Raw genomic sequence first — 21,294 nt, forward strand, 5'->3', positions numbered from 1 at the left:
AAGATACATGTATTTGCTGTTGGATTCCCAAACAAACACTGTAATTTCTACCCGCTTTGCCTACTCGTCAAGATGGCGTCAAAACCGTGATAAGGTCTGTTAGCCATGTAAACAGCTTACATCATAGTTTTGACCAAATGGGGTGGTGCACCGATCCCTCTATGGCGCACACCTGCAGGGAATCGTGGTAGTTGTATTCACCAAACCATGTGCAAGACTGAGCAACCCTCAGAGACCAAGTACATGGCGACAATGGAGCGGCGACAAGAGAGGTCGCCAGCCGGCGAAAGAGAGGATGAGAAGCCAGCATGGTGACACACGGCAACAAAAGAGAGGGGGCCAAGGCCACAAGGAAAGAACGGAGGGGCTGAGTAAAGATGAATACAACTACTGTGATTCCCTGCAGGCGTGCGCCATAGAAGGAATCGGGCATTGTCTCACTTTTTATCTGTTTCTAGCTGGGTGTCTGGTAGAGCTCCTGATGGTAGAATCCAACACTACATGTTGAAGATAAGAAGTTAGCCACATGCAAGGAAAGATGGAAGCTGGCTTAAGCAGAGATCTGGGCAGAGCTCAGTGGAGTAATCAAGTTATGACAAGGCTGATGTTGGAGCTTGGGGCAAACAAGCCTTTCATAAACAGTCTGACTATGATATTATTGACAATTTACTGTACAGTGGGGAAGCATCACATCTTGAGCCCTATCTGTGTTTTACGCTTGGATAGCAGTTAATTAAAAATGGGGTGGGGAAATTGGAAAGGAGAGAGAGAGAGGGGGAAAGGGGGGAAAGGTGGAGTGAGGTTAGGAATTACAAATGAGCAGAGCAACAACTTGAATATAGCTGTGCCTCCTTTCAGTTACCAATTGACAAAATTCCAGAAAGCATCTTTTCAATCAAGTTAATTACTGCACAGACACTTTCAAGGATGGAATAATAATATACCATAAATACATGTACTTTACGAAAGACTGTGGGAATGTAATTTGCAATCCCTTTCTAGGGTGCAATATTTTTTTTTTTGAAGGGTTTTTTTTTGGGGGGAAAAAAAAAATTTGGTTTTTTTTTTGGAAAATTTTTTTTTTAAAAATTAGGACTCTGCACTCTGCCACTCTGCTGCAAAATTTTACTGCTCCTATGCTCTAGGGATCCATCCTTTTGGGACTCTGTTGTGTTTGATGGACATCCCCCACAGTTTTTGCCTTCTACTTTTATTTGTGTTCTAAAGTATAGTCTATTGAAAGACTGTAAAAGTCTTTGGCTTCTTTTATTACTTGTGAATTTGTTGTCCAGCCACATGTAAATCAGGCTTTAGTTAGTATTTCTGTCAGTGAGAGCATTTTTTATCTTTTCTCAATGTATTTGGTTAATGAAGATTTTTTATATCAATAATAAAGTGATCATGATAATATTATACAAAATTAATACCAGTAGTTTATGAACTTTTGTTGTTGTTGTAAAAAAAATGAAAGTGCACCTAGGCTTGATTTCCAGCTACTGTTTGCCAGAAAAATGAGAAGGGACTTGAGAGGGTGAGGAAATAGAGCCTAAAATCCCCCTTCCCCCCAAAAAATAGAGTACCGTTTTTTCGATTACCCCGCGTTTACTTGCCCGATGGGCGGCGTTATGTGAATTAGGAGTTTTTGCCCAGTTCTGAACGATTATTCTTATCCTTGGCAGCTAAATTAGACATTGTTTTAATCAATTAACCTAAAATTGTAGGGGTATCAAAAAACTGGAGACCGGCGTTTATTCGGGGCCCGGCGTTTAATCGAGAAAATACGGTAACTCAGCCTAATCAACGGTTTACTGAAAAACTCAACAGAAATATTAAAACTAAAACGGTTGTCCGACCTTTCGATGTAGCTTAAACATCATTATCAAGGTAATGTGTTGTACGTATCATGGTGTGAATATAACTCAGTTGAAAACACTTTATTCAAGAACACATCTAGTAATTTAGGATATTTCAGCGCATTCAATTTAGATTACCGGGTAATTTTTGCAATACAGGCAAATGTGACAATGAAGAAATAGTCACCCATGAATACCAAATATGAGAGATAAAATGTTTTACACGTAATGCAATAAAACAAACTTTATCATTGTATGAGAATTGTAAGTACCCATACTGATTATGTAATCAACCATATCATGAAAGATGGCAACTGGTACATTTACCTTCAAATTCCTTGTTTCCAGATCTCTTCTTGGTTCCTCAATTTAATCATTCTTGTCCCCAGAGCCACTTGTCCATATTAGCCGACAGAGCCTGGGGCATGAGAAACAAGTTGCTCTGGGGACACATGATTTGATTTGCTAGTTCTTAATAAGGGAAGATTAGATTTAGCAAATCAATCAACCGTAGCCTGCGAATACAGACGTATTTCAAGCTGTGGCGTTTCTCTTTGCCAAGAGAAACGACAGTCGGAAATACATCTGTGTTTGCAGGCTAAATCAGCTGTAGTAAGATCCCTTTGTTGTAAGGGATTTCATTTGATTGGCACTCTCTTCAACCAGTCGCTAAATGATCTCGCAAAATAATGCCTTAAAGGGCTCGGGGTGGAAAAAAAAATCATGACACAAGCTACAAGACTCATTTCAACATTTCACCTTAACTTTTATTGCATCATTTAGAGTAAAATAATTTTATATTTTGTAGATAATCGAAGCAGACGTAATGTTTTTCTATATATCTTCTATATGCGCCACTGATTTCAACATAACCTTATGTCATAGGTGGTCTGCCTGTGGACAAGCGCCTCTGGACAACCAAAGAACCGAGAAGAGATCTGGGAACAAGGAATTCGAAGTACAAATCCCTCCCCTCCCCTCCCCACACATACTTTTGTCTCCACGCACGTGTTTCCAAATATGGGAAAATTGCACCATTTTCGCGCAGTTACCGGTAAAGAAGAGCGCGCTTGTTACTTCTACACATTTTACCAAGAAAATCAAGGGAAATTCTTTGTTGATTTTGATTGTATCGAATTTATTTAAGTTCAGCTTACCCGAGGTGCTGTGTTTTCGATGTTTGATCCTGTTTGAGAGAAACTACGGTGAGCGTGATCCTGTAAAAAGACTTTCATCATGTCCGCCGAAACGACAGAGGCAGCGGACAGGAATGTCGAAATATGGAAAATCAAGAAGCTTATAAAGAGTTTGGAAGCAGCAAGAGGGTGAGTAGGGATGAAAATTTAACGTGGTGAACGATTTTAGTTGATGCGAAGATTCTAGGAGGAGAGATCAGTAGTTTTCTCATCTTTAGTTAGCCTGGTTTCTGTGCAATTTGTCGTTCCCAACTCAATATAAGCTTAGCTTAGCAGTTAGCAAGAAGTCTAAACTTTACAGCTTCAAGCTTCCTTGTAAAGTAAATTTACTGATCTTCCATGAACATCCTTTCCTACTCTACGCTAAAATTCCCGCCCCTAAAGAATTGCTTACAAATTTTATACTGACTAAAACTGTTAATTATTTTCTTTGTTAAGTCTGTATGCTGTTATTTAAGCTTAGTTTGTTTCTTTTACTTCATCGAATCAAAAGATTAACTTCGCTTGAGCACGATTTTTCAGTGGTATGAAGTCAATTTTCTGCCCGTGTGGAAATTTAAACAGCAGCCCTTTGGAGTAAAAATAGCCATTGTCATGTGTTTATGTGAGCTTTAGATATTCCTTTGTTTAAAGAGTGACGTGTTGTGTTTAGTAACAACAGTCTATCAACACAATGCGTGTACAATATTCATTCATAGAGATTTTAGGAATAGAACAAAAGTGAGTTTTCTATCTTGTTTTTCTCCAAACATTAAAATTGATGATGCGATGTGACGGCAGTGATGCTGATAATGTTAATGGTTGGCACACGCGAGGGGACAAGTCCCTGTGGCTAGTTCCTGCGAAAATGCCCCAGGGACAAGTCCCTTCATGTGAACTACCAATTTTTGTCAAAAAAGAAAATTAGTCACAGTGACCAAATCCCAGATGATGTTAAAGGTCGGCACATCCGAGAGAACAAGTCGCTGTGACTAGTTCCTGCAAAAAGCCCCGGGGACAAGTCCCTTCATGTGAACTACCAATTTTTGTCAAAAAAGAAAATTAGTCACAGTGACCAAATCCCATCTGGATGATGTTAAAGGTCGGCACATGGGAGGGAACAAGTCGCTGTGACTAGCTCCTGCAGAAAGCCCCGGGGACAAGTCCCTTTGTGTGAACTACCAATTTTTGTCAAAAAAGAAAATTAGTCACAGTCAGTGCTCGACACTAACTTTTTTGGATACTAGGCAATGGGCTAGTGAGTAAAGAAAATCACTAGCCCACAAGGAAAAGCCACTAGCCCATCCCCCCCCCCCCCAAAAAAAAAAAAATTCCAAAAAAAGTCCACTTAAGGAATTAGGCCTCCTTTCCTTTTTGAACTGCACTTAAACTAAACATAAACCTACTGGCGTCATATCCAGAAGAGGACAGCCGTTATTATCGCAAGGTTTTCAGCGTCACGGTATCGTAATCAGCAGGCATTCAGGATAGGTTTGTTTCCAACTTGGTTGAAAAATTCTATTGCATTTCTTTTTCTCTTCGTGGGGTCTCTTGCCGTCTGTTGAAGAATGCGACTCTGGCTGGGGATTATCAGCCGCAGGACGTTTTCTCGAAGACTGTAGCGTGTTGAAAAAGCTTGAAATCTTCTTCATTGCAGAGAGACTGTAACAGGTCACGCGCGAAAAAATAAAAGATGGCGAACCAAGGGTGGCTCTATCCCAGGCCCTTTTTGAGTGACATGGAAGCGAGGATGAAAAGCCTTCTCCAAGATGGCGTCCGGTTTACAAGTCGAACGTACGTTTCGGCACTAATATGGAATGCAAGTCCTCTGGTTTAAATTACTCAAGCTATGGAAAATAGCTCCTGATGAAGCTTTCTAAAAGAACTTTGAAAGTTTTAGAGTATTAGTAAATTTATTTTTCCATGAAACTTACTAGTCTTGAGGCTAGTAGGAGCGTATTTTTACTAGCCCAGCCTGAAGTTTTACTAGCCCTGGGCTAGTGTACTAGCGTTAGTGTCGAGCACTGACAGTGACCAAATCCCAGATGATGTTAAAGGTCGGCACATGCGAGGGAACAAGTCCCTGTGACTAGTTCCTGCGAAAAGCCCCGGGGACAAGTCCCCTCATGTGAACTACCAATTTTTGCCAAAAAAAGAAATAAGACACAGCGATCAAATCCCAGGAATTCAAACTGAAGAAAGTCAATGCAACCCTTTTATATTTAGTCTACATGGCAACTAAAATTTTGAAGCTGGTGACTTAATCCCAAATTTTTCCACTGGCAACCAAACTTGAGAAGTCAGTGGCCAAATGGCCACTAAGGAAAAAAATAAATTGGATGGTTGCAATGTCTGAGTTAAAACCAGTGTAATGGCTTACATTATTAAACTTGAATGATAATTGTGTGTGGTAAAAAAGAAATAATAGAGGGTAGCCTGCGTGGCCGGCGTTCGAATGGGAAGGAGAAGGGGAATTCGAACGTAAAGCGCGAGGTGCAAGGAAAGAGCGCGAAGCGCGATCGGGGAAGGGGAACGCCTGCCCTGGCGCTATTGTTTTTGTCGTTTTTTACGTCCAGATTCTGGACGCAAAAATCGTGATTGGTCAGAATTTATAGAGTGTGAAAATTGATTGTTCTGATCAGTCAGATTTATGTCATTCAATCGATTAATTTGATGGCTGTGGTCTGTTCTCAACTTTCATTCAATGCAGATGAATCCAATGGCGAATGTTATGAGCGATTTCTCTGCGAAGCGCTTGATTCTTTGAAAGAAATCGGCCCGGTTGTAGAATTTGGTATCAAACTACTGAATTTGCGAAGAATAACAAGTTTAATATAGCAGCGGGCAAGCGCTACACGCTGTGAGGTATAAAGTTGTTTGGGTTACGGCCGGTTGCAACCCGACGCCATAAACTCGAACACCGGAAACGCTGCTTGATTGAAATTAACGTTCTCTCAGTCTCAGAACCGCAACTTTTCGTAACAAATCCGCAGTTAAAGGGTGCAAGGAAGATATATCTGAACTGATGTTCCATGAAAAGATTTTGTTTTGCCATATTTCTGACAAGAGGACGAGAAGAAAATAAATTAGATAGGCAATTCGAGCGGTGAAGGGTTTTATTCCCCGCGAAAATCGGCACAGATCAAATTGGATAATTTTGACAGCCAGACGTAAAACAGAGGGCAAGCAGATGACACGTACAGTGTACTTTAGGGGCGGTATGAAAAAAACAATAGCGTCAGGGCAGGCGTTCCCCTTCCTCCCTTCTCCGATCGCGCTCTCTCCTCGCACCTCGCGCTTCGCGCTCGAACTCCCCTTTACTTCTCCTTCCCCTTTGAACACTAGCCATGCAGGCCAAATAGAGGGTGGCAGATAATTAGAACTTAGAAAAATTACACATTTACACTTCCATAAAAATTGCAAGTATCCAAAAGCATAAAACTGGTTGCTTCTTGGATTATGTATGGAAGAAGAGAAAATCTGTTTGTCTGATTAGCAGGCAGGTGTGAGACACAATGAACAACTCTGCTTACTGTCAGTCTACATGTAAATACTAAGGCCTGGTTCACACTAGCGACATAACGACATAACGGCAAGGTCACGCAAATTCAAAAAGCACCTCCCATCGATGTTTTATGTCACCAGTGTGAACAACATAACATAACGACATAGTTGGAACATAATGACATAAGCATAACGACATAAGGAAAGATCTGAACTTTTCTTTATGTCGTTATGTCCATGTCGTTATGTCGTTATGTCGCTAGTGTGAACCAGGCTTAAGTATCCACATGGATGTTACAAACAGGTTGATTTGCATACAGGCCAGCTTTTACAGAATAATGGCAATTAATCAACCCACTGTACAGTATAGCCCCACTGTGGAAAACAATACCGCAAAATGATGTTGGTATATCTGGAGTGGGGGGAGGGGGCAGCGGGGGAGCGGTTGACATCACAAGCCAGTACACAGTCAGCAATTCACTCTTAAAAAAATAAACAATTCTGGCATATTCACAACTTTTTAATTTATTTTAAGCTTACACTGTACAATGTAATTTCAGGGATCGAAAAAAAAAATAGTCTGAATTCCAATTTGCTCTTCAGACACTGTCAAATTTTGCTTGCCCTGAGCAAGTCTTGAAGTTACTTTCCCAGCAAGAAAACTTACTTGTCCTGAATGACTGGACGACACTTTTTTTAAGCCCTGTAATTAAGGCTGTGCTTAACCTTCATGTATGGGAGGCGCAGTGGCCTAATGGTTAGAGCACCGGACTCCGGATCGAGTGGTCCGAGTTCGAGCCCCGGCCGGGTTCACTTGTGTTGTGTTCTTGGGCTTACTCTCATAGTGCCTCTCTCCACCCAGGTGTATAAATGGGTACCAGCGACATAATGCTGGGGGGAACCCTGCAATGAACTAGCATCCCATTCAGAGAGGAGTAGAAATATTCCTAGCCGCATAATGCTACGGAAACTGGGATAAGCTCCGGCAACATGGGCCGCTTGGCTCGTGGCTTCTCCTTTAATCTTTATGTACCATAGAGGGTACATACATTTGCTGTACAAGTTAAAGCTATTTTTCTCCCTTACAATAATTACAACTCATGGGTATATATTTATCATTTCCCCTCAGAAATGGAACCAGTATGATCTCTTTGATCATCCCTCCAAAAGATCAAATCTCAAGAGTAGCAAAGATGTTGGCTGATGAGTTTGGTACAGCTTCAAATATCAAGAGTAGAGTGAACAGGTAATGTTTCTGTGAAAGTGGCTGTTGCATTCTGTTCATTATTATTATTTTTTTAAAATTAGCTTAAATTGCTGTTATCAAGTACAATAGTGTCATCTTGACTAACAAGAGCATCTGTGTTGCAGATTGTCAGTTCTTAGTGCAATCACATCAGTACAACAGAGGCTGAAACTGTATTCCAAAGGTATGTCTGCTCATATCAATATCAATGTACATGTGTAAACTGTACACTCACAATATTATATTTTTTGCACCCAAGTACATGTAGCACTGTAAGACAGAAAACATCAACTTGTAATGATTTTCAAAATGTTCTTCAAACTATAAAGTTTTGCCAGCAATTAGTTACAGAAATACGCAGACTACTGCACAGCTTTTACAGATGAACAATACAAGTTTATTTTGAAAACTTCTTAATTCCAAAATTGCAGCCAAAAGAGTTTTAAAACGGTTTGGGCTTCCCCACCTGTGTCCATTCCTTGTTCCCTTTTCTCCCTCTCTGTCCTTTCTTACCCTTCCATCCCTCACTTTTCCCTCTCTTACCCCTTTTACCTCCCTTCCTTCCCTTCTTTTCTTCCTTCCTTCCTTCCTTCCTTCCTTCCTTCCTTCCTTCCTTCCTTCCTTCCTACCTTTTTTCATTCTTTCAGAAATGACATGTACTTTCACTGTAATAGTGTGGCTTGTGTCAATTCTTTGTTTTACTTTTTCTTGCAATGCTAATAACATTTTCATTTGTCAGTTCCTGGTAATGGTCTTGTGGTTTATTGTGGAACAATCGTAACTGATGATGGCAAGGAGAAAAAGGTCAACATCGACTTTGAGCCCTTCAAACCAATCAACACATCCTTGTATTTATGCGATAACAAATTTCACACAGAGGTATGTGTTAGGCAAATTGTATAGTACTTAATTTCTGTAATTTATTAATTACATTTAGTGTAAATTTATAATAATTAGGGTTAAAAATTCACATGTCATCGTTAGTGCACTTGCTACCTGGGCAAGTGGCTTTCGTAAATTTGTACCGGTCAATCTAAAACTCTTCTTGTCAGCATAAAAATGAATCAGACTTGGCTGGGTGAGTTGGCAAGTTTTCATCCCAGCTTATACTAATTTGTAAGAGTGAATTATAAAACTTCCATAACTGAGAATACCAGTATCCAAAAGCAGAATATAAGTTGCTTGTTGGATTTTGTTTGGAAGAAGAGCAAATGTTCCATAGTGTCTGATTAGCAGGCAGGTGTGAGACAATATGAACAACTCTGCTTACTGTCAGACAACATTATTATCATCTGCTCAGCTTACTACATCCTTAACCCATTGACTCCTGAAGTTTTACGCGCGCACCCACACCTGAATTCCTGGCTATTTTACGGCATTCAACGCAAACGCACGAGTGGAAAAAATAAACCATATGCGCAGTAAATTCAGACAAACCATTAGTTTCTGAAGTAAACGTTTATTTAAACTAGACATGTTGAAATATCAATTTATGACTAAAAGAGATTCCCAGCATTGATAAATTGATCCCAAACAAAATTACAAGACAGCGATAAAATTTTATTCACCTCCGCGCATAATTTTGGAGCTCGCAAAAACACGTAGACTTTGTACAAATTCTTAAGAAAAATCGTAAAATAGTCGGGTAAATGATAGGTTTTCAATCACTGTTCAACTGAAACAGTTATTAATTCAATAACACTGAGCTTTTTTCTCGGTGCAGAAAAGCGGTAATTCGAGATGATAAAATTATCTTCAAATCACGGCGGCGCGACAAAGCATAAACAACGCTTGCAAAATTACAGAATTCCGACCACTAACTTAACACTAGCACTGCTCTCTAGGCGTTCCTTTAATTTTAATGTTTATAAACATACTCCTTTGTATATTCTGAAGCACTGTTGTAATTTTCTAAAGCGATAGACATAATTCAAAGCAAAGCGGAGCTAAACAATGAAGAAGCAAGTCTCCCAAAAAATAGGTGTCGGATGACAACACGTGCACAACAAATCTGTTTGCCTTCAAAAGCCTAAAATTCCGCACTCAAAATTGATAAATGACAAAAACTTGAAAGAAACTTTGTTTAGAATTTGTTTTCAGTTAGGATGAAGCCAAGAAATGAGTTCACAAGCATCAAAATATCGAAATTTTTCGAGCCGTGCTGTACTGCACGACAGAATCAATTATCCACATGTTCATGTCGAAGGCGAAGTTTTAATTTTAGCAGACGGCTTTTGGAGTCAATTGTACACTTAATGGCTCTACCGATCCTTCAAAAAATTACACCCAAATTCAAAGCAATAACAGTACATTACCATTTCGTTCTCAGAAGTCTTGAGAAGCTGCATTTAGGCCGTGTTCAAGCCCGTGATTTGAATTCAAAACGTACTTGTAAGCGCCATTACGGCATGTCTTTGCGGCCGTGAAAGGAAAGATGAATCCTTCTTCAACAAGGTTTTAGCACTCTGTACCACATGGTTTTCGGTTTTAGGGCCACTTAAATATTCTATAGTGTTTCTTCTTTCCTTTTTAAGTCTCAAAGATGGTATTTTTGTGTTCAGAATCAAAAACAAGGCCTTGGAAGTTTGTAAATATGTGCCGCCCGGCGCCATGATTTTCTTATACGTTTTCAACGCGCGAAATAAGACGAAAAACCTTCTTTCTAGGACCCCAAGAGTTCCCTAAAAATATGCGCAGAAAACAGATTCTGATTGGTTTATTTGCCCTTATTATCTGTAGAACAATAGGAGAACCAAAAAACTCCAGGGAGGGAGGGAGAGGGCATTTGTCTCCATGTGCTTTTTACGGCCGGTTACGGCCGGTTTAGGAAATTCAGGGGTTGTCACGCACGGCCGGTTACGGCCGGTTTAGGAGTCAATGGGTTAATATTTTATGTGTTATTCTATTAGAAGTTAAGCTGTGGTGACAAGTCTTATTTTTTCTTCAGGCCTTGAATGCTCTCTTAGCAGATGATAACAAGTTTGGTTTTATTGTGATGGATGGTAATGGTGCACTCTTTGGTACACTCTGCGGCAACACAAGGGAGGTTCTTCACAAGTTTACTGTTGATCTACCAAAGAAACACGGTCAGTAACATGATAAGCTAATTCAGGGTTAGGGTGAATTGTGATTTCTGTCAACTTTTTAGTGAGGGCTTCTGTTTATATTTTCTTTCCTTCAGTTTTGACGTCAACTAATGCCAAACTCCACAATACATAAGCAATAAAAACACATTTACTGTATACAAAAAAAAATTGAACCCTCAATAACGAGTTTAATAGTGTTTTAAAATCAGCTTTCGAATCAAACAAAATAATTCTAATTACTTAACCATTAAACGAATGCAATTACTTCTTACAGTAAGCCTTGTAATAAAAAAAAGTTGAAAACCAAAGTCATGTTGGTTGTAGTCTCGCACCTGCAACCCTCCAAGTTAAGACCATTTTAGTCGCCATGGTGACTAAAATTTTGAAGCTGGCGACTTAATTTGAAACAAGGTCGCCAGCCTGGCGACTAAAATTGAGAGGAATGATTGAAGGCATCAGCTTAATTTGGTGACTAAAATTTTTCACTGGCGACCAAAACTTGAGTAGTTGGTGGCCAAATGGCCACTTAGGAAAAAAGTAAACTTGGAGGGTTGACCTGGTGGCCAAAGCTCAAAAGTTGTGGCTTAGATTAGGTCGCACAAGAATTTTTAACCAGTGACAGACTTCAGCAATGTAATGCAAACTGCTCTGTCATAATGCTCTAATACAAAATAATTTTAAAATTATAGTTATTTAAAAAAAAATGTACATGGCATTGAGCTGTTGCTTAACGTGTTCTGTAGGACGTGGTGGACAGTCTGCCCTACGTTTCGCTCGACTGAGAATGGAAAAACGTCACAATTATGTCAGGAAAGTTGCTGAGGTTGCTGTTCAGCTCTTCATCACAAATGACAGAGTAAGTGAAATATGCAGAAATATATGGGAAATTGTTTGATCCTATAGTTCACCAAATAAAAGTGTTGTACATGTATTGCCTCAGTGAAACCATTCTGGGTGGATGGGGGTGTGGGCAAAGAACAAGAATTTTAAAGGAAAGTGTGGGGCTTAACAGGAGTGGGGGGAAACAGACCAAAGAACCTTCCATGGGAGGGGTATAAAAAATTTAAATTATAAAATTTTATTGTCCATACGTGGGACAAGGTCTCCCTCAATGTCCGAGCCAGAGGGTCATATATAAAACGTAGGACTTAAAGATGAATTCCAGTCCGTACTGCGCAATCTCGGCTGCAATGTTTATGTGAGCCCACACGAACGAATGTTTACAAGCAAAACTAAAAATTCCGCGACAAACTTACCTTTTTCTTCATAATTAACGCCAGATATCCTTACAGAACAAATAATAACGAGTAGAGGAACCTTGACGCTATTTCAAACCGACGTTTCAGCTCATCGGAAATTCTTGAACGAAACGAACTGTAATGGCGGACTAAAAAACTTCATGTATGCTGTCACCAAAGTGTAACGTTTCAACGAATTCAAAACAAAAACGAAAACAAACCCCGAGTCTGCGCAGTACAGACTGGAAATCAGCTTTAATATGGATATTGAACAACAATGGATATTGAACAACATAATGCAAGTCTTGTAGAAAAAAAAAAAAAATGATTGCTCTAAAGTTTTTTTTTCTCTCTCTCTCCTTTCTAGCCGAACATTACTGGTTTAATCTTGGCTGGATCTGCCGATTTCAAGACTGAACTAAGTCAATCAGACATGTTTGATCAGGTTAGCTGGAGAGTTTCATTCTTATTAAAATGGTTTCTGAGGGGTTGAAAGTTTTGTAGAAGGGATCAACCATTTTTTGCTCACGAATGAGCACACAAAGGTGAAGGTGCAGTAGCGTAATTGTTATCGCATTAGATTCCAACATGCGACAAAGCCCCCAAGGGGGGGTACTCCGGGATCAAAGTGACGGGGATGATTGAATGGAGGCAAAACTCAGGACCCAAAAAAATCCCTAAGTCTCCCGACATTACCCAAAAAACAAAAAAAAACGCCCAAAATAATCCCTAGTCAAATTACCCCTAAATTGCCAAGGCCGCGCCAAGGCACTTTAGTTTGATTTTAATACCCAAAAAAATCCCCTATTTAAATCAAGTCACCCAAAAAAATACCTGCCAAATTCTCCTACCCAAAAAAATCCCGAAATCGAAAATTTCGACCCCAAAAAAAATCCTTCGCACATCCCCGTCACTTGGATTCCGGAGTACCCCCCTGGGACATAGCCAAGGTTATGTTTGTGTCATGTTCTTGGGCAAGATCCTTCACTCTCGCCTCTTTCCACCCGAGGGTGTATATGGGCACCAAAAATAATTGCTGTTGGGCAATGTATGTGAGGAAACTATTCGGTATCAGGAATCACCAGTTGTTGAGGGTCACCATGTCCTGTTTTAACATGTACCTGTATGTAAACAGGATCAAATGTAGCAGTACTTGTAAGTAGCAATAAACAGGTTTAATTTCCAGGTTAAATTGACAGCTGTTCCCCATGCATAATACAGTGCTAAGATGTGTGGTTTTATGCTGTCTATAGTAACATGGTTCTAGTAGCCTATTGAGTCTTTTCACTCTCCATTGTCAGTTTGCTTATTGAGCAGAACGTTCACACATTGGAGAATTTTGCGGGCTCAAACATCTTTATCTGACAAAGTCTTTTCCATCTTGTTTTTGTTTTCTCAAACCTGCATTTGGTTAGTATTAATTTTTATTCAAACGCTATCTTGTTTGTATTTTTTTAGAGATTACAAACAAAAATTTTAAAGCTTGTAGATGTTTCCTATGGTGGCGAAAATGGTTTCAACCAGGTAAGTTATTTAGCAAAGACACAAGCAGCTTCTCCAGAGAATTGAACATGCTATGCATATACAAATAGAACAGAAGAATGTGTTTGCAACTTTACCTCAAGTTCTGTTTGGGTAATTTCATACTTGTACGTGTATACCAAATTTGTTGCATTGTTATTTTTCCTTTTTTAGGCAATTGAGCTTGCATCAGAGGTTCTTGCGAATGTCAAGTTCATCCAAGAAAAGAAACTCATAGGTGAATCAATTAATTACATAAGATTTTAATTATTGTTGTTCCCAGAAAAACTTTTAACTGGTTGACCAACTGCTCAAGTTTGGTCGCCAGTGAAAAAAAAAATTCACTGGCGACCAAACTAAGCTTATGCTTTCAATACTTTTTCTCAATTTTAGTCGCCAGGCTGGCGACTTTGGTTCAATTTAGTCCCCAGCTCCAAAATTTAGTCGCCATGGCGACTAAAATGGTCTTAACTAGGAGGGGTGAAGGTTTGCTACATGTATAACAATCAGAAACCCATAAGGGTTGAAACGTGTAACTCCCTATGATTTGCATTGTACAAAGCGTTTGCACATTCGTTTACACTAAGTACCATATTTGGAAAATCACGAAAATCACTAAGTACCATATTTGGATTAAATTCACAGCGCGCGCTAGCTCGCGCTCGATGGCGTAATCTTGTTTTTGTACAAGCTTGGTTTAATAAAGTTAAATTTGGTTAAATTATCCTTTTTCATCTTCATGAGGTAGTCTGGAGAACTTCGCTTTGATACACTTAATGAAATACTTTAGTTTCTGTAAGAAATTTACGGCGTTTAAGTCGAAATTCAAGCAACTTACCACAAAACCAAAAATTATGTTGTGTGTTTCATTACGTGTATAAAGTATTCGCGTACAAATTGTTTGTGTTTCCAAATATGGTACTTAGCAAAATGAATATTCAAACGCTGTGCGCGCGCGTTACACGTTTCAACCCTTATGGGTTTCTGATAACAATGCAATGCCTTAAAAGTAAAAATCCCTGACACAAAGGAATACTAATCTTGTGAACTGCAATGTGGTTTTGGGCAGTGGCAACTAATCTTCTATCTGTTCAACTTACTAATACACAGGGAGATACTTTGATGAAATCTCTCAAGACACTGGAAAGTACTGCTTTGGTGTGGATGATACCTTAAAGGTAAAATCTTAACAGGCCCCTTGAAAGTGTATGAATTTGCTTTATTATCAATAATTGAAAATCTATAAAATAATATACAAACTTGGTAACGGCGAATAAGGTTTTGTTATAACTATTGCACCTTTCATGTAGCAGTAAGTCGTTTTGTGTCTGTACTTGCCTCAGATGTTATGCGATAAACAAGGTTGTCACAGTTCTGTGCAAGTTTTACTAGACGCTCATGTGGTGTGTCTTTGATGTACCCTATAAACTCTTATTCAACTGTTTTAAAGCAGCCATAAATTTTCTGGTACATGATATGGAGAAGCACATTACTTGAATGCTTGATTTGCCTATTATTTTTCTAATATTCTTATTTAATTTTTTTTATATATTTCCAGGGTCTAGAAATGGGAGCAGTGGACATACTCATTGTATGGGAGAATTTGGAAATCCATCGGATCGTTCTAAAAAATCACCAAACAGATGGTAAGTTAAGGTCCATTTTCATTAAACACTATTCATTTTTTTGGGAAGATTTGATGCTGGTGACCCAAAGAGATTTTTTGAGTAAATTGTTGCATCAAACTTTTGTCTAACAAGTAACAAATACTGTAAGTTGCAATACACTGCTCCAAATTTGTGTAGTTCACATAGTACAGAATGATGTTTATTTTTACGTGCAAACGTTTTCCCAACTTTTCTCCTCAGAGGAAAAGATTCTTCATCTTAATCCTGAACAAGAAAAAGACAAGACGTACTCCATTGACAGTGAGGTAAAAGAGATTGTGTGCCATTGTTTTTTTGTTTTGTTTTTTGTGCACCAGTTCTGTAGAAGGCCTCACTTTTTACAGTAACTCAACACAATCCTTTGAACACCTACATTGTACCTTCAAGGCAGTTTACATGTATGTTCCCTTCTTAGAATGACTTGAATGTTCCTAATAATTATTGTTTGTTACTGTCTTTATCTTGCATAGACTGGTGTTGAGCTGGAATTAATAGAAAAGATGCCTCTATTGGAGTGGCTTGCAAACAATTATAAAACCTTTGGTAAGTTTATGCATTAGTGAACTCTTAATTTACAAGCTGTATAACTAACCTTCCTTAATTTTACATGGTGACAGGAGTTTCAGGTGAAGTGTATTTTTGGTTAGAATTAATTCTTTTATTCTTCTCACTGTCAGGTGCAACACTTGAAATCATAACAGATAAATCTCAAGAAGGAGCGCAGTTTTGTAAAGGTTTTGGAGGAATTGGAGGTAGTTAAGTGATTTTTATACTTAAAATTACTGTAAAATTTATACTTTGTCATTTGTAGCAACTTTGTGTGCGTGTTTTGATTTTCAGAATAATTCAATCCTCAAAAAGCATGCTGTGGACGCTTCTTTTGTTCTCAACATCACATTTTATGAGAACAAACCGCGCATTTTGTGATAGCAACAGATCGTTGGGCGTTTGTTGCTTTTAGTGGCCCAAGCACTTCGTTTATTGGAGTCAATATGTTACCTTCACGTTTTTCTTCTTGATGCCAAAACGGCACACGCACATGCGCGCTTACTAAATCTCGGACCTTTAATCCCACCCCGGTCTCTTTATGCCCATGTTGACCTTTTCATTTCTTGCAGGTATTCTGAGGTATCGTGTGGACTTTCAGTCGATGGATATGGACCCAGACATGGATTATTATGATGACGATGATGATGAGGAATACTAAGAGAAGTGAACTTTTTCTTCCATGATGTATCATCTGCAGTGATCAAATCAAAATCAAATGCTGTGGCCCTCATCGCTAACCATTGTGTCATCTTAAACTAAAAATAACTGCACCGCCTGCAGGGAGAGTCATTATAGAACACCCAGGAGTGATAGAATCGACCAATTAATGAAAAAAGAGAAAGAGACGCTTCTGTTGTGTTCATCTCTCTCGAATACGTTAAAAATGGTGGCAAATGGCCATAGATACAAAGATATGATGACTAAACACGTTGTAATTATTAAGCTTGAGTTAAACAAAGGTTTTTCGTCTCGCAGTTTTTACTTCTATTGTCTGCAAGGAAGGTCCAAGATTTCTGCCTGGGAATTTCATACGGAGCTCTGGACTAACGGTGGTGTCTGGTTGACTATTGTTTGGTTACAGTAGCAAACAATAGTCAGAAGCATCACACTTGTCTCTGTAGAATAGAGCGTTTTCACGGCGGCTATATCCATGTTCTCAAACAATAGAAAATATCTGCTTTAGAATTAAACTCTTCTCCAAAAGAGAAGGGGAATTTGTTTTTATTGCTTGGGAACGCCCTATGGCCGCCGTGTCGCATTTATCCCCATCACGGGAAATGCGGTAAGTGAACTCAAAACTTGCCTGCATGGTCAGACGTGAACTTCTTTTTCTCGGAAAAAAAGTCTTGAAAATGCTTGGCTTAACTGATAGAGTCTGGCTAAGCAGGCAAGCTCACAACGAAATCCGTCTGTTTACTCATGCTCATCCTGATTAAATTGTATAATATTTATCTATTACAAAAACAGGTTTCTAAACACAGAGAGAGAGAGAGTGCTAGTTTGTACATCATATTTCTTCATGTTACATTATCTCAGCATAAACCCACCCGCAATTTATTGACCCTTCTGTATATTTGTTGCCTACTAACGGAAATGTTAGCAATTTGAAATATTCGAGAAACCGACTTTGTAAAAAGAATGTTGGTGTACAACTTCGTTTATTTGTTTGTGCAATATGTTCGCAACTGAATGACCTGTAGTAAAGCAAGTAGGTTTTTATGTACTGTACAATACTTTTTGTGCATCTTGTTTTAAAAAATTAAAATGCATTTGGGAATCCTTCTTCGTTTGGTTGTCGTCTTCTTCGCATTACGTCACTACTCTTTTTTAAGGAGAAACCCCCCTTTGGAAGCCCCTGTTGATGAAACCAGAATATAAGGCCAGTTTTCCTGGGCCTGAGCAAAGATGCAAGTTTTCAGTGTTTGTTGCTAGTATCGGGAAACAAATCCAATATTTCGTACTCCTTGTTACTGCGACAATTAACGTTTACATACGTTACATGGACTCTGCCTATGAGGCATCACACTAACTATTTAACCAATAGAAAATGAACATGAAAAATATCAAACAAAAAACGTAAAATCTAAGTATCTAATCAATGTATTTTCAAAGCTTTTCCTTCGCCACAGTTTATCGATGTAACTGTATTAAACTATCTCTCCTTTTCCTTTTTTTTCGCGCGACCTGGGTTTTTTAATAGAATTCGATTTTACGTATTTGTGTTTAGCAAATATGATGGAGAGGAAGAGGGGGGGAGAGGGGAGAAATCGGTAATAAATTTCAGATTACTGGTGATGTTTCAATAAAATTCTTGTCGGGCAATCTTTCTCTGGTCAGTGTAGTGAGGGAAAACATCGCGAAAGTACCCAGTTATTTTTTTTTTCCATGCATAGCGCAGAAACAACTGCAAACATTAATTGTGTACTTGTCACGTTGTGTGACATGTAGCGTGACCTGCCAAAAGGATTCCTGTGGAAGGTCTCTCTTCTTATTGGTCGCCAGTCGAGCGTCGCGTCGTTGGTAATTAGTAACTGAACGTTATTCGATACGAATCATACGATGTTAGATATTTCTTTGTTTGAATGCTTTTGTACGTGAACTTGTTGTGGTATGGACTGGTTTGAATCAAGCGTTATTTGTCTTTTTACTACAGCGATTCTTTGCTTTGGAGAAACTTGGGTAAGCAAATCGATTTTTAGTTTCATTACGTGAGCGTAAGCACAATTTGCGCACCTTTTCAAAACAAAGTGTTGCCAGAGTGTTAATGGTCGTTTACAGTCGTTTATCAGTGAATAGTTTACATTTTGAACATTAATTGTTAAACAAGTGACGGCTTCAAATTAGCAGTGTTCTCTTGCAGATTTTAAGGGTTAATCGGGCCTTTCTATTTAGCCCCGACAACTCGTCCAAAACTTCGTTAGTGTTTATGTAAGCGAATTCAGTTCAAGTGCACTCAAAAAAACCAAGCGACAAATAAGCTTACATGTTAATTATTTGTGCTGAGTCACATTTCGTAAAACTCTGCAACATTAGCGCGTGTACTTTACACTGGTCTACTTATTTTATTTAATATTGTACTCGAACGCATACGGCCTCTCCTGGTTTTATTTTCGTAATATACCCCGAATATTTAATAGGATTACAAGATACGCCTTGAAAAATCTTTGTTATTGTTTAGGCGAGAGAGTACTGTGGAAAGCTACATGGGCAAGACTACTTCTGTAATGAGGGTAAGGCTGGTCAATCCTGCAGATTTCTTCCAATCTTCATTGATAATCATTTCATCGAAAATTTAAGGATATCCAGCGCTATTTTCTCGTCGTATACAGCCGTTATTTGGGTTGTGTGACGACCAAAATAACCACTGCGAAGACTGCGAAGTGTAACTATCAAAACAAAATTCCTCATGATTATATACATTTGCCGTGCATTTTACCTCCACTGAGTAAAACATTGTTTTTTCACTACCACTTTTATTGGATGGCTTGAAATTATTAGTAGTGTTAACGTATTATCATCACAACCATAGGGATTCGCACACTTCAATGCAAATATTTAATATGGATGAAGTATTAAAAAATGTATACAACATTGTTTTCTTTCAAGTACTGTTATTTTATTATGAACTTGACTATCGTGAACCAAATGAAGCTGTACTTCAGCAGGACATAGAAAAACGAGTTCTTTTTTTGGACCGCCAAAAAAAGGTTTTTAGGCTAAGTACCATATAAGTACACTTGACAGGGTAAAAGGACAAAAATGTTTTTCCCCCCCCCGTTTTTACTTTACCTGCCATGTAATTTCTTGCCTGCATTTTTGTCAAGGTCACTGCTGTGGAGATTTTGACTGCTGTACTTACTACAAGTACTACGAGGCATGGTGTAAGTATACAAAGTCTGTATTAAGCTTTAAATGTAGACAGTAAAATACTTTGTAGCCCGGGGGGGGGGGGGAACTCCCATATGAAACGGATGGGGATGCTCGTCCGAAATTTTGAAGAGAACCCCTAAAAGAGACCCATCTGAGTGTGGCTCAAGCCTTTCTTGACCCCTAAAAGATACCAAAAACTAAGAATGGACTTTATATTTGTATATTTCTTCGTGTGTAACCCTAAACAAGACCATTATGGCTAAAATATTGGCGTTTTGGGCGTTTTTTCCCGGAACACCCTAAGCGAGACCAAAAGTCCGAAATTTACACCCCTAAGCGAGACGACGAGCATCCCCAGCACTTTCATGTCAAATGTGGTAGACGTTGCAAGCCTGTTGGTTTCAGAACATAAAAAACTGATCTATACCAAGCCATGTCAAATTAACAAGGTCTCCTACAAAACCCCTGAACTGGGTGTGATAACCCAATGCCCTGAAAAGGGGGGGGGGGTGGGGGTAACCTTCCATGCATGATCTCCCCTAAGAACGACTGCGTGGAGTGTAGATCACATTTCCCAGCCAAAATTTAATTTTTGTTTCTGGTCTTCACAGGGTTTTGGATGGTTTGGGGACTGATCACAATTCTTGCCTGTTGCTGTGCATACCACCGCAGACGTTATTATTCATACCATGGACAAATCAGAAACTTTGTCTACCCAACATCACTGGGTAGAACAGAAGTATCCTCCACTCCCTACCAAGAACTTGTGGTTGATCCTAAGTACAAACTACCCTCTTATGCTGAAGTGGAAGCAATGGGTAGCTTAGGACCCCCAGTGGATGCCGCTGGTGCTCCACCTCCCTATGTCGATCCACTGGCAAATGAGGAACAAGAAGATGATGCTGTAAATTCAAACAGCAATGAAGCTCTCTTAGACAGTAGTACTGATCATGAGGATCCTAGGGGTTCCCTTGTAATTGCCCTTGAGGCTCAGGCATCAGGGAATCCATAGTTTATACAGTCATGTGCATTTTTAAAAGATTGCTCAATAAGTCAAGAAGCAGTTGTTATGTGTAAATAGGAAGGTAAATTATTTTTAAGGTTATAAGTTTAATGTAATAATATTATAGTTGTCAATTAATAATGGTTCATTAGCTACAGGTGCTAATGAGTTAATGAAAAACAAGTGCTGTAAATACTGGAATATTGATCTGAAAACATTAATAGACTAACCCACAAAACGAGGCCAAAGGCCAAGCAGGGAAAGACGCTTGTAGCTTCCTAGATGGAATATTGAACTTCTCTTAGTTCCTTGCCCCCTGGTGGGGGATAGGGCCGGAAGGAATATTGAACTTATTGTGTAGATAAATTAGTTTTCAAAGCCTTTACATGTTCTTTGAGACTGTATCAAGTAAAATCTTGTTACTGGTTTCACCCATATTTGAGGTAGCCCCTTTATGTACGTTCATCTATCCCAACACATTTCATAGTCAAAACACCCATTTTTAATTGTTTATAGTATCATACAGTACACTGTTAAACAAACAGCTGCATATTGTAAGATTAATAATAAAGTCACAGCCAA

General features: G+C 38.9%; 2 protein-coding genes across 2 annotated transcripts in view; both read left to right on the top strand.

Moving 5' to 3' along the window:
* The window catches only part of LOC144642710 (uncharacterized), a 126,845-nt gene extending 106,123 nt beyond the window's left edge, over window positions 1-20,722 (top strand). The window contains exons 2-5 of the mRNA XM_078501752.1: window positions 18,442-18,518; window positions 19,018-19,069; window positions 19,664-19,720; window positions 20,321-20,722. Of these exons, the coding sequence (XP_078357878.1) occupies window positions 18,450-18,518; window positions 19,018-19,069; window positions 19,664-19,720; window positions 20,321-20,721 (579 nt within the window). The 5' untranslated portion in view covers window positions 18,442-18,449 and the 3' untranslated portion in view covers window position 20,722. The remainder of the gene's footprint in view (window positions 1-18,441; window positions 18,519-19,017; window positions 19,070-19,663; window positions 19,721-20,320) is intronic.
* Window positions 2,895-17,622, top strand: LOC144642662 (eukaryotic peptide chain release factor subunit 1). Its single transcript, XM_078501684.1, has 15 exons — window positions 2,895-3,178; window positions 7,662-7,778; window positions 7,904-7,962; window positions 8,518-8,657; window positions 10,726-10,864; window positions 11,608-11,720; window positions 12,470-12,547; window positions 13,561-13,626; window positions 13,798-13,861; window positions 14,734-14,801; window positions 15,182-15,269; window positions 15,492-15,556; window positions 15,761-15,833; window positions 15,968-16,042; window positions 16,409-17,622. The coding sequence occupies exons 1-15, from the start codon at window positions 3,090-3,092 to the stop codon at window positions 16,495-16,497; spliced, it is 1,323 nt and encodes a 440-aa protein (XP_078357810.1). The 5' UTR covers window positions 2,895-3,089; the 3' UTR covers window positions 16,498-17,622.
* Window positions 20,723-21,294: the final 572 nt, after the last annotated feature.

This window comes from Oculina patagonica, chromosome 2 (assembly GCF_052425735.1).
Source record: "Oculina patagonica isolate OP01 chromosome 2, crgOcupat, whole genome shotgun sequence".
NCBI lineage: Eukaryota > Metazoa > Cnidaria > Anthozoa > Scleractinia > Oculinidae > Oculina > Oculina patagonica.

What these genes read in the sequence shown, in the direction of transcription:
- LOC144642662 (XM_078501684.1), top strand. Translation starts at nt 3,090, where the DNA reads ATGTCCGCCGAAACGACAGAGGCAGCGGACAGGAATGTCGAAATATGG. An exon ending in GTGTGGATGATACCTTAAAG is followed by an intron (nt 14,802 to 15,181) that starts GTAAAATCTTAA and finishes ATATATTTCCAG; the next exon opens with GGTCTAGAAATGGGAGCAGT. An exon ending in AGGTTTTGGAGGAATTGGAG is followed by an intron (nt 16,043 to 16,408) that starts GTAGTTAAGTGA and finishes CATTTCTTGCAG; the next exon opens with GTATTCTGAGGTATCGTGTG.